The 13,659-nt window shown below is 44.8% G+C and overlaps 1 protein-coding gene across 1 annotated transcript in view; it reads right to left on the minus strand.

Annotated features, from left to right (window-relative positions):
- Window positions 1-13,659, minus strand: part of LOC126203025 (cytochrome P450 6j1-like) — a 60,982-nt gene that overhangs the window by 27,839 nt on the left and 19,484 nt on the right. Inside the window, exon 3 of the mRNA XM_049937264.1 lies at window positions 5,101-5,225. Within this exon, the coding sequence (XP_049793221.1) occupies window positions 5,101-5,225 (125 nt within the window). The remainder of the gene's footprint in view (window positions 1-5,100; window positions 5,226-13,659) is intronic.

Raw genomic sequence — 13,659 nt, forward strand, 5'->3', positions numbered from 1 at the left:
ATTCATTTCAAAGATCTCACCAAACTGGATGTAGGTATTTACTTTGTGGGAGTGCACATGTGATCAATTAAATAAATCAATTGTCATTCTTTCCCACACTGGTATCCGGCTTCGCTGTATTAATTGAAATTGAGTTATTTTACAAAAAAAATGTGTTGTTCTGACAAAAATAATGAAGTATGTTGTACCTATTTTCAACGTCGGGCTGTACTGTACCCTTTCACAATATCTGGGAGTATGCGTGCGGAACGATTTGAAGTGGAATGATCATATAAAATTAATTGTTGGTAAGGCGGGTACCAGGTTGAGATTCATTGGGAGAGTGCTTAGAAAATGTAGTCCATCAACAAAGGAGGTGGCTTACAAAACACTCGTTCGACCTATACTTGAGTATTGCTCATCAGTGTGGGATCCGTACCAGATCGGGTTGACGGAGGAGATAGAGAAGATCGAAAGAAGAGCGGCGCGTTTCGTCACATGGTTATTTGGTAACCATGATAGCGTTACGGAGATGTTTAATAAACTCAAGTGGCAGACTCTGCAAGAGCGGCGCTCTGCATCGCGGTGTAGCTTGCTCGCCAGGTTTCGAGAGGGTGCGTTTCTGGATGAGGTATCGAATATATTGCTTCCCCCTACTTATACCTCCCGAGGAGATCACGAATGTAAAATTAGAGAGATTAGAGCGCGCACGGAGGCTTTCAGACAGTCGTTCTTCCCGCGAACCATACACGACTGGAACAGGAAAGGGAGGTAATGACAGTGGCACGTAAAGTGCCCTCCGCCACACACCGTTGGGTGGCTTGTGGTATATAAATGTAGATGTAGATGAAAAATAATTATCAAAATAAACTGTGAAGTCATCCAAAATTCTAGTTGGAAAACCACACTCTTTGTTATACTTCTCAATTGGTCACGATCCCACTTCGTTTCTGAACTGAAAACTCTAATATTTACGAGAAACTGCTCTGAAATTAACCTGAACCAACTAAATTGTGTATATATTCTCTGAAACTTCAAAGACATCTAACACAATATCTGAAAGGAATTAGAAAAAGTGACAAAATTTCGTGAATCACACACAATACTGTTAATAATTGCATGAACACTGGGGGGTTCACCAGACATCTACCCACTTTTGAGTATAACCAGTGTCTCTTAATACTACGACTCGTAGCAATACAATATCAAAAACTTTTATTACTGGGTAAACAGTCCCTACGTGATTTGACAGCTGACATTTATAATTCACGCTCACGTCAGGAAATGCTCCAATACGGGAATAGCAGCTTTTACGTTATTGGTCAGAACGCAAGCAATTATGGCGGTCGCCGTAATTTTCGGGCGAAGCCATATTTCGCGACAAAATACTCTTATTAGTCACTGTCATATATCTAGTCTCATAACAATACATAAAACTACATAAAATAACTACAATAATTTTGAAATGCAAGGAGAATTAGTTCCAATGAGAGGAAGAAGCTTATATTTACTGGTGTTTCAACAATGACTACCAGGCAACTTTTAATTCTCTGATTGTAATTTTATTTTCGTTAGCAGAAACCAAACATAAACTAAACAAAGAATTTATTTGAATAGAGTCTGTAATTCTTATACTTTTAATAGAGAAAGAAAGTTTCTAGGTCAGGGGATAGCGTTCGGCGAAATCTCTTAACTTTTTGTTGCATACGAAGCGTTGCGTTGGGCAGCACGATGTCGGCGGGTTACGATGATGAGAGCAGGATATAAGCAGTTCCGCTGGTTAATCTTCTCCGGCGAAACGCAAATAAAGTTCCGGCACAGCTGTATCATTAACCCCGTGGTGATTAACAAACCACAAGACGACAGTATACGACCGTTGTTGACATGTCCTGTCTTTCAAAGTACATTACGTAGACATCGCTCGTTTTTACACTTTATGCCCTGTCCGTGACGCTATCGTCCATAATTACACAGTTCGTCACATTCATATAGTCTTAGCCACGAATACACAGTTCATAGAATTGTTCTTGTGTGTGAAGCACACCGTAAACAATCTCCACTCAGTTCTCGCATTTCAAACATCGACAACGTCACTGAAAGTCATTTATATTGCACAGTTAATTAAAGTCTTCACTTCCACGGCTTGATAGAATGTGGTAGACAACAGTTCCGCCACCCAAAACCAATACCAGCAAAGTTCATTCGCATAAAAGCACTGTTCGTGTCGGCCGCAACCAAGTATTGTTAGCGGCACTTTCACAGTCCGGTTTATTTGCTCTCAAAGTTCGCTGGCGATGGCATTACATACCGCAGTGGTAAAGAGAATTAACAATCTGATTGTTCGGTATCACTGTCCATACAATTACGCGTGCTTTTCATAAAACACAGTACTATTTTTCCGCGCACGCTTCACAGACACACCATCCACCATCCCCTCTACTACTCAACAACCTTTCGACTATCGATATCAGTATCGCTGTCCCCTGTCTATAGATGTTATATCGTTATCGTAAATTACATAAATCTTTATGACAGAATTTTTCACAATTAGTAATATTCCAAAAGAGAACTTTACAAACTTTACCACAGGTACAAAGCAAGAAGCATATTTATCCATTGGCAAACTAAATAATCACAATTACATCTTTACATTTAAAAACCGCAGTAGAATGTTACATAATCACAATTAGAAATGCCCACATGAACAAAAGAAAAAGAATAGAAATCTAAAGAAAATCACGAAAAAAAATTTATTTGCGTAGTTAGCAATGCCTTCACACCCGGTCAGGACAGTCCTAATTTCAGTTGGTGAGAGCTGATGCTAAGGCACAAGTGTGGTGCAGACCTCACAGTGCCATGAATCCAGGTTGTCAGCAAGGCAGTGAGCCAGCTAGTGGTGGCTGCATAATGACGTGGGCTGCAAGACGTCTCAGTTGTCGACAATAAATGTCAGCAGTGACGCTTAGACCTTGGGACAGAAATTCGTACTACGTCACACCGTCGCTGCTCCACGAGATGTATAACATTATCTTTCGTGTATACGCGCGTGTCTTTGTACAGGGAATTGCTGCTTTGTCTGGGCTTAACCATACCCTTTTTTCTCTGATATTAGCATAAAGACACCATTTCTGATAAATAGTAACGATGTGGGTTAGGAATGGTCAGTTTTGTTCACGAGCCAATTCACAACGAGCAAGCAGAATAGGTATATGGTCACCCGCAGATTTTTGTGATTTTGGTTTATAGCGCGCGGTACCCACTCTCCCGGTTTTTCAACCTTCCTCATAGCATGCAAATGTCGCACGACAGGAATGATCACAATTCATCACATTTGCCAGTTCTCGAGTACACTCATGTCGATCAATGTGGGCTATTACGTTTAAACGATCTTTGTCAAACCCTACGGTCTTCCTAAATATGAGGAGTCTCTAACGTCAAAATGGTCCTCCTTAAAAAAACAAAACCATTTTATTGCCCTGTTCTGTCCAATGGCGTGATCACCATACAAGACGCACAGGAGAATGTCTCGGAAATTGTCCGATTTCTCCACTTGGTACTCCAATTTCTAGCGCTCACTGTTCCACTGACTATTCCCAAATAACAAAATTACAATATGTGAACTCAGATAGCAAAGGTGAACTACAAATAAAAGATGACAGTCGATAAATAAACCCATGGGAACCAGAAACCAACTTGCAAAAAAAAAAAAAAAAAAAAAAAAAAAAAAAAAAAAAACGAGTTGTGCACCAATCTAATAATGACGCCGAAAGAGTGATTACTTAATATATGCATACTACGACGAAGAATGAATCGTTAATGAACCCCCTTATATTCCATGATTGTAAAGGTTTGCAACAGTTACTCATTCACATCATCATTTCTGCATCTTGAAATCAATTTGCCTAAGCTCGCATAATCTCACCAAACCCAGCATGTCCTTGAGCAGAAGGCAGTGTGTCCCATGATCTGCTGCTGACTGCGCGTGGTGGGGGAAGAAGTCATTCCACGTTGTCCGCCGGAGAAGTGTTTACTCGCCTTCTGCCAAGGAAGAAACGATTCCTGCTTATTCTCCGGACTGACTCACCTCCGATCCTGCATAATTTTCTGCGCGCCGATGAAGCTGTTTTTACAATATTCTGACAAATGGTACAGTAGTAAATAGACCAAGAATTTCCGAGTTAGCAACACCTTTGCAATGTTATCCTACAGAAGAACGCAGTTCTTAATAATTCTGTCTGATGTCCCTTCTCTGAAGTTGTTTTTCCTCAGCAGCCAATGCAATGGGCTCAACGTTTGGATTTTCTGGAAAGCAGCGTTCGTATCACCTCTGTTAAATGACTTCTGTAGAGGAAGAGCAACTCTACCTCGTTGCTCGCGGTACCGCACAGTAAATGGTGTTCCACTCCTCTCTCTTTTCCATCTTTTGTCAGCACCTACGGTCAGCTGGCTCGGCTTGTTAAATCTGCAAGTTGGCCCAAACTTGGGTGTTCGTCACCATGTTATCCGATTTTCTCAAGAAGGCGGCCACGCCTCACATAGTGTGAGGTGTACTTAGTGAATTGTTATGCAGCGAGCAGCAGGATGGACGCAAGGCCCAGATATTGCCCTGTCTCCATGGTCAAGCGGTCAGCCACACGGGTTACCGTCTGGTTCCTAAGCGAAAATGGTTCTCGTTCCAACGGACCGTATGAGACTTCAGCCTCACCGTTCACCTGGGATTCTCCAACTCCAAGAAAATTACAGAACGAATTGGTTGCAACTTCCACAAGTTTACAGAGAGAGAAGTAAGAAGAATTTACAAGCTAATGGTCAAAATCACAGAGGTTGCTTGCTATAAAGATGAGCATTAATCAACTGACATCGCTAGAACTCAAACCAAATCAACTTAAATAAATTACGGAAATGATACATGAGATATGTCAGTCCAGCAATAGATTGTCACGTATCAACTGATACTATCGATGGTTCGCACTTTGTATGTAAATCCTCCTTTCTGGGAAACTATAGCTCACGTTCACATTATATTCCATATCTTCCTGTTGATTCATTTATATCGTAGCAACTTTCCGATATGATAACATAATAGAAACAACAACAATTACGGTAAAAAAACAACCATACCTTTTTTCGTAGCAGCTGTCAGGTGCTCTACCAATTCCTGTCCACACTCTTCGACCAGGTGGAACATGCGCTTCATCTTGCCGGAAGTGAAACCTGGCGTCAACACATTACGCAACATCTTCCACCTGTCGGAGGAGACACATTTTTACTACACTTTCATACATACCTCACCAGACTGTACTTCTAAACAAATAACAAGGGATAGATGTCGAAGACATTCGCCAGCTTTCCATCCCAAGTGCCTCATATTCATTTCAATCTTAATCATTGGGCGGACACACTGCGTGTTCTCCTGTTCTTTGCTTACTTCATGTAGTAAGGTATACACCCTCTGACAAAAAAAGTGCAGCACCCACCATGGGAGGCGGAACCGAAATGAAACTTCACAACTCTTCTGTGTTCTCCACTTTTTTGGCGGGCAGTGTAGGAAATAATCTACTCGAAAAATGAGGTCAGAAAGATAACGCACATATTATCGTTATTTTTACCTAGGACAAGTGAGCTATTTCCATTATCTTCGATGTCTTTTCGCCGTGATAAAAATGGCTATGTGGATGGGTCGAGGACGGTTAAATCTGGCAATAGTTCAGACTGCAGCAGCACAGATACTGTATCAGGAACACAGAGCATCGGTGATGTGCTCGAGTTCAACCTAACAGTTTTATCAGAACTCGGAAGAAATAAGTACATACAAGCTGCACCATTGTAGATTCTGTAATGTGTACCATAGGCAAAGATGCATAAGTTGTGGAAAAAGAATTACGAGTATGTACTACATGTATTTCGTTGTGTCAGTAGACTATTTTTAAAACCTGTGGAGTTCTATGAGCAATACTAAATTGTATGTACAGACTCTTGGCTAAATTTAACGATTATCTTTTTGCCTTGACGCATGTTTGTATGTTTCAAACATTTCATTACCTACCCTTTCTCTGAGCGTGCCTTCCAACACTGCAAAAAGGGCAAAATTTACAATTTCTGACAATTCAAAAAGAAGGTCGTTTATGTATATTAAATCAGAAATCAAATAGCACACAAAATATTTAACTTGTGGTAAACCATGTCCGGTTATTTCTAATTCCGATTCCCCTTTGTTTTGTGATCGACACTTAACCAGTATACACCGATATAAATACACCCATATTACGCATGTCAAAGCTGTGTTAACAGGTTATGAGGCAAAAACTGCCTATATAATCAGCGCTTCCTCGAGTTCTCTTCGCAGTTCGCCGCTTTACCTCCGAGGATGTCTCCCGCAGTCGGAGACAAAACGTCAGGAGACAGTTTTATACTTCGACCACGGCCTATCAGCCCGGAAGTTAACGATTAGAGTGATATAACTTTCGGATGATGTAACTTATTCAACTCACATTAAGAACAGAAGATTAAACATCTAGTTGAATTTACCGTATTTGGCTACAGATATCCGTACAAAAAGAACTAAGTTTATGTTTAACGTGCTTGATGCTGGAAGTGAAAGTATTATGCGGGAGACGACTACATATACGGTGTTTCTTCTAACTTGAGGCAACTAAATACCTCGAAACAGAGGCACATCACGAAAACAACGTTCTACATGAAAAGTGAAGAAAAACTGCATGTATTATTGCAATTCTTCTGTATTCCTGTGGCACATTGGATGTCGCACAACTTGTAAGTTCATGTGAGCCTCAATGACATTATATTATCTCAGCAAAATACGTATTTCAGCGTTAGAGTGATATAAGCTTTCTTTGTCTCACCTCAGCAGAACATGTTAACGATTAGAGTGATATAACTTTCGGATGATGTAACTTATTCAACTCACATTAGGAACAGAAGATTAAACATCTAGTTGAATTTACCGTATTTGGCTACAGATATCCGTACAAAAAGAACTAAGTTTATGTTTTTTGCCTATGTTTAACACTGCAGAAACATATTGGTCCCTACTTTATAGGTTACTTGCGACTGTTCATCTGGGTGAACGCACTTCATCAACATGTTTAACGTGCTTGATGCTGGAAGTGAAAGTATTATGCGGGAGACGACTACATATACGGTGTTTCTTCTAACTTGAGGCAACTAAATACCTCGAAACAGAGGCACATCACGAAAACAACGTTCTACATGAAAAGTCAATATTAGCAAAGGGAACATCAGTCTATGCTATAGCTCGTCACCGCCTAACCACCACTCTTGCGTGGTGGACGGGATCAGCTTTGTGTTTTCAAATGGGAACCATCCATTTTTATTGTATATTCGAATTATACTCCAAAAGACGTGGTACAATTTACTCAAACCATTGTTTCCCATTTGTGCTAGGTGGCGCTGTAATCGAGAAATATCAATTATGCCTGTTTTTGCGAAAGAGAACCGTTACATTTAATTCTACATTTCATTTACGATGTACATGTAAACTTTTGTGTTATAACGGTTGATACTGATGTTCGAAAATTACTTTAGTATTGCAAATGGACTGTATGGTGCAATATAGTTAGTCGTTTCAGTGTCTGGTTAGAAACTAAGTTTCCCATGATCCAGGAATAACGATGTCAATGTAATGGTTTTGTTCCCAACAGAGTGCTTGATATCCGTGAGACACCTAGCCTCTCACCGTTGTACTGCTTAATTTTGGCTAGTCCCCTTTCCTCTCACCATTGGAATGCTTGAATTTGGTGATTGCCCTTGTCTATCACCATTGAGGTGAGTATCCATGGCAGGTGCACCTGTCACTATCATTTTACGGATATTTTACCTTATTACAATGGTTGTTTTATTCCGCCGGTAACCGCGTAGCGGCAAGTACAAGAGTTACGGCGTTGGATGGAAACACATACGGAAATCAGTCAATCTCATGGTGGGGTTCGAGGGTGACCACCGAAATCAAGCATTCCGATGGTTTGCGTAGTCACCACTCTCAACTCCGTAGGGAACAGAAAACAACGTTACCATACAAGTAGCTTATTTGCCATAAACGTCAATTCCTACCCATATTATTAAGTACTGTACAATCGCGTTTGTGACACTCAAGTAACGATTGAACACAAATATGAGCCGTTAGAACAGGAAGGTTTACATTTATTAGGTAGGTGCACGAGTTCGTAGGTTTCCCATTAGTTAAATAAACACAACAGATACAAATAACAGAGACTTTAGTCGTCAATGATACCTTCTCCTTCACTATTTACAACAGTCTGCCAATGCTGGGGTAACTTTCTCACTCTGCTACTGTAGAAATCACCTGATTTTGAAGAGAAGAATGAGCCGTTCATGTTCATCCCATTAATTGTTTGTCATCTTCTATTACGGTAGTGCCGCCTCGTTTTCTTATTCCATTTACTGGCGTCACTAACTTCCTGCCTTACTTGCCCGTGAGTGGCAGCAGCAGCGCGTATCGATAAGCGCACTGTCGTACCATTTCTGGAGCGACCGGCAGTATTTCCGGGTTGTCGTGTGTCGGGCAGTCAGTGAGTGGGAGACGCACCAGCAGTGCATTCGCGACGGAGCAGCAATCGCGGACGGACCGGCAGTCCAGTCGGTTGCTTGGCGTGGAGCAGCAAGCAAGCCCCCGTCGCGCAGAGTCGGGCTGGAGCCGCTGGTGGCATGCACGCACAGTTGGAGTGTGAGGTGCTGCTTGCGAGTGCTACGAGTTCGTCGCCCACCGATCTTGGACATGAAAGTTGAGTCCCCACTTAACTTACTATCGAGCCTCAACTGTTTACATTTCTTCGTTTCATCCTGATTTTCGCTTTTGAGACATTCCCGCGAGCAACAAAGTGTGTGTATTTAAGTCGGCTAGATTCCGGCCGTCTTCCTGTGAAACTTAATTTATTCCCTGTTATGGAAGTTCACCAACAGTCTTCTGCTGTGTGGCCGTTGACATTCTGGTTACCTGCCATGGTCGGTGACGTAATTTTAGGCAGTGTATTTTCCTCGTCATGTTGTTGCTGTCCAGTGCGGCTTGTAGTTCGGCAGTTGAGGTGTCGTTGGCCGGTGTGGGCGCCAATATTCTATGTGTCGTCTATTGAAATCTTGTGGTCGTTTTGATGGGTGTGTGGAGCGGAACTGATTTGGTTGATTGGTCGGTTGGCTGTCTGTCGTTGGGTTGCCTCCAGATTAAGAAGTCGTTGGGCAGGCTGCCAGTCTCACTCACCTAAACGGGCGTTAGTGTTACAATCCAAGGCCGACCCTTGGAAACTTCTGAGTGCCGTTCCTTGTTTAGTAATTTGCCTGTTTGGATTTTAGTTATTTGGTTGATGTGTGGCCTTCAGCCGAGTTTTAATGTCTCTTAAATTAATGTTGTTATCTTAAGGCATAAGATTGTTATGCTTTTGTTTTAAGATAAGGCCTTCTGCCTTTTTATTGAAACTCTTCTTATTGCCTAATATGCAGCCTCCAGCCAAGTTCCATTAAAATTAAATTGCTAAGTCCTTCAGCCTGTTTAGATTGAATATTTAGAAAATATTCTTGGGTGAAACCTCCAGAAGAACCTTGTATTTCAATTTCTTGCTTAGGCCTTGTGTCTTGGATTTGGAGTGTGACCTTCAGCCGATCTAAAGTTAATCAAAGGAGGTCGATTAAAGTTTTGGGCGTTTTGCATCCTTTTTGTAATATTGAGTGTTGATGAATAAAGTTTGTATGTTGAGTGAAACTGACAGCAACGTATTTTGGCCCCTTTCCACAACGTAATCCGCTCTGTTCTGCCATACCAGGCGTTTCAAAGAACTTGTCAAGCCATGCTCGGCGCGCCTTTTCGTGCGGACAGGAAATTCCTTGAAGGCTGCTTGGTAGAGAGCGGAAAAGCTGAAAATTTGAGAGCGAAAGATCAGGTGAATAAGATGGGTGCGGAATGACATTCCAACCCACCTCTTGCACAACGTTTATGTCAGTTTAGCACAAGGAAGGCGGGCGTCACCACAGTGTAGCATCACTTCAGCAGTCTGCCTGGCCGTTGTTCTTCGATTACGTCTGCAAGTCGTCTCAGTTGTTACAATGAATGTCAGGGGTGATGATTACACCTCGGGGAAGTAATTCGTAGTACACCACATCGTCGCTGTTCCACCAGATGCGCGCTGATGTTTGTATGGGCCCCTCAGGGGCTCAGCATTCATGTGCTGGGTACGGGCTTGGCGACCCTGGGGTTCCTGAGCTGGGGACTGGTAAGCGCCTCCAGTCTCCTGCCACCATAAGCTCTGGGCATGCTTCAGCGACCACCATGCGGCGCGGCGGTGGAACATTGTGTGTCACAGGGATTGGGGATCTTGGCTTGACCACCTGGATCGTGAGGATGGAATAAACCTCTATAAAAAAAAACCTCAATCTCAAGGTGTGCTGCGCACTGATGAGATGCATGGCTGTTGAGGTGGAACAGTCACTAGCGGGCAACCTCTGGGGAACCTGCTGCACCTTACAAGGGAACCTCCCCATCGCACCCCCCTCAGATTTAGTTATAAGTTGGCACAGTGAATAGGCCTTGAAAAACTGAACACAGATCAATCTAGAAAACAGGAAGAAATTGTATGGAACTATGAAAAAAATAAGCAAAATATACAAACTGAATAGTCCATATAAGATAGGCAACATAAAGGAAGGAGGATGAAGGAGCCCGTGGTCTCAGGGTTCCCGGCGGAGGTTCGAGTCCTCCCTCGGGCATGGGAGTGTGTGTTTGTCCTTAGGGTAAGTTAGGTTAAGTAGTGTGTAAGCTTAGGGACTGATGACCTTAGCAGTTAAGTCCCATAAGATTTCACAAACATCTGAACATTTTTAAGTTGGCCTTTGGCTGTGCTGCGGTGAGGACGCGCTGTTTGTGTTCCTGCCGCGGAGCGAGCGCTTGTGTTGTTTACATCGTACTCGGCCGTTTCGCGCGTGCCGTACTCAGCATATAGATCACCATGGCGCACCAATACAGAAAATCGACGCTCAAATTTACGTTCCGCAACGAATTTGCACGGCCCAAAGCACTCGAAGTCGAACGATTTCTACGAGAAGAAGTTAAAATTCCGGCGACTGACATTCTCGGCATTCACTTGTCCATTGTGAGTAGTATCGTATATGTCAAGATCATCAACGACGCAACATGTGAACGGATCCTTCGGGACACGAAACAGGGCCTCCGTTTCTGCCATGCTGATGGCAATGTGGGGACTGTACACGTCGATTATTCTGGCATGGAACTTCGCACTATCAGAATTTTCGAACTTCCTTTCGAATTACCGGCGGAGGACGTCGTGACAGCGCTGCGCCCCTACGGCACGGTCCATGATCATATTGCGGAAAAATGGACGCAATTCCAGACATATCCTGTGCTGAATGGAGTCCGCCAGGTCCGAATAGAACTGAAAAGACATGTACCTTCATATCTGACTATCGGTGGCTGCCGTGCCATCGTCATCTACGATGGGCAACCAAAGACCTGCTCTGGTTGTGGGAAGGAGGGACACCTTAGATCAGAATGTCTCCAACGTCGAATCACGCAACTGCCGCCGGCTGACGCAGACCCGCCATCGCAGCCGACGCTGCTTCCCGTGACTTATGCAGCAGCCCTCACGACAGCTACCACTTCACCACGACAGCCGACATCCACTGTTGCGTCGCGGCTCCATCCTCCAATACAGGGCGATGACGACACACCCGTTCCACAAGCTACGGATTCAATTCCGATGCCGCCGCCCCCGTCGACGGATAACAACATACATGACGATAGCATGGCCGTAGACTCGCTTATTGTGCCTACAGCTGCCTTTGTGCCGGAACGTCGGGAATCTTTGCCGTCGTCTGACACAGAAGGACACTCCAGGAAGCAACGCTCCCCGAAGCGACGGAAGCGGAGGCGTAGAGCAACTTCCGAACGGGATGCGACGCAGCCTCCAGAGGACGAAGACTCCACCTTCAATGACGACGCTACCACAGAGGCAGCCGCCATTTGCTGCAGTGTGGCACCACCGAACGGAACTGAGGACAGACCACATATACCTACAGTGGCAACATCGGATGCCGATATGCAGGACAGATGCTGCCCACCACCTTCTGGAGTGCAAGCACCCATGCCGAGTCCTGAGGACGCTAGGGAAGCAGATCTTGCATTGAGTTCCCCGACGTGGGCGGATGACCACGACGACGACGGAACCATGCAAGTTACGCCAACAGGGCCCACGCCATTGGCGCCGGCTCTCTAGAAAGGACGGCAGGTGCGGTTTGTGGGGATGCGGAGGTGTCAATAGAGTCAGAAGCGCCATAGGCAATTCCAGTCTTAATGGATAACTTAACACCTGCGGTTCGGCAACAAACATATCGTATCGCCACGCTCAACCTAAACACGATACGAACGGCAGTGAAGATCCAGTTGCTGCGTGAGATGCTTCGTTCTTCGGATGTTGACATTGCCCTGTTGCAAGACGTGTATATAGCGGCCCTCCCCGTTTTCTACGGTTACGTGACACATATGTCACCGGCGGACCGGAATGGCAGCGGTACGGCAATACTAGTGCGCGACGGAATTGCCATCGAAGAAGTGACTTACCTTCCGTCAGGAAGGGGGCTGGCGATCACAGCACTGGGCACACGCATCATTAACATCTACGCTCCATCAGGAACTGACCAACGCCGCGAACGATCGCTGTTCTACTCGGAGGATATCGCCCCCCTCTTCATCAGCCGCTACGATCAATATATCTTCGGCGGCGACTTCAACTGTGTGCTCCACCCCAAAGACCAAGTCCCACACTTCTCGACTTGTCAAGAACTTCGGCTCCTGGTTCGTGATCTGCTTCTCACTGACACGTGGGAGACAGTGCACGGTGACCGTCCCGGGCCGACATACCTTACTAGTCACTCGGCCAGTCGCCTAGACCGCATTTATGTCTCACGAGCTCTAGCGCCGGGAGTATTGGACGCCGAACGTTGGCCGCTTGCCTTCTCCGATCATAGCGCTTTCATATGCACACTCACTCTACAACAGCAGCGAACATGGCGCAGCCGAGGACCCTGGAAGCTGAATGTGGCACATCTTCAAGACCCGGAATGCCGTCGGATTATCGCCAAAACATGGCTGGATTGCGAACGTCGTCTTCCCCGATATCCTTCGACTCTAGCATGGTGGGTGGACTGTGCAAAACCAGCGTTTCGGCGTGTGCTAACTCAATTCGGTAAAGATATCGCAGCTTGGCATCGTCATACATTGGACTTCTATTACACGATGCTTCGCGAACTCGACGGCCAACCACCATCTCCAAACCGACAAATGGAAAGCCGCCGAATTAAAGGTCAAATATTGTCTCTTACGAGGAAACGTTTGGAGGGGGTCGTCGTGCGATCGCGACGTCACGACCGAGCGGAAGGAGAAAACCCGTCTATGCATCACATCGTGCTCGACAGCCGCCGACGCCGACAGCAGCTGATCACGGACCTCGTATTGCCAGGTGGTAGGGTCGTACTGACTCAGGCCGCGGTTACAGAAGCCTTTGCAGATCACTATCGCCAGTTTTACGACGAGGTGAATACAGAGGAAGAGGAAGCGGACGATCACGACATACTGCAGCACGTGTCGCACACCCTCGACAATGCAGCAGCGGCGACGCT

Source organism: Schistocerca nitens, chromosome 9 (assembly GCF_023898315.1).
Source record: "Schistocerca nitens isolate TAMUIC-IGC-003100 chromosome 9, iqSchNite1.1, whole genome shotgun sequence".
Taxonomy (NCBI): Eukaryota; Metazoa; Arthropoda; class Insecta; order Orthoptera; family Acrididae; genus Schistocerca; species Schistocerca nitens.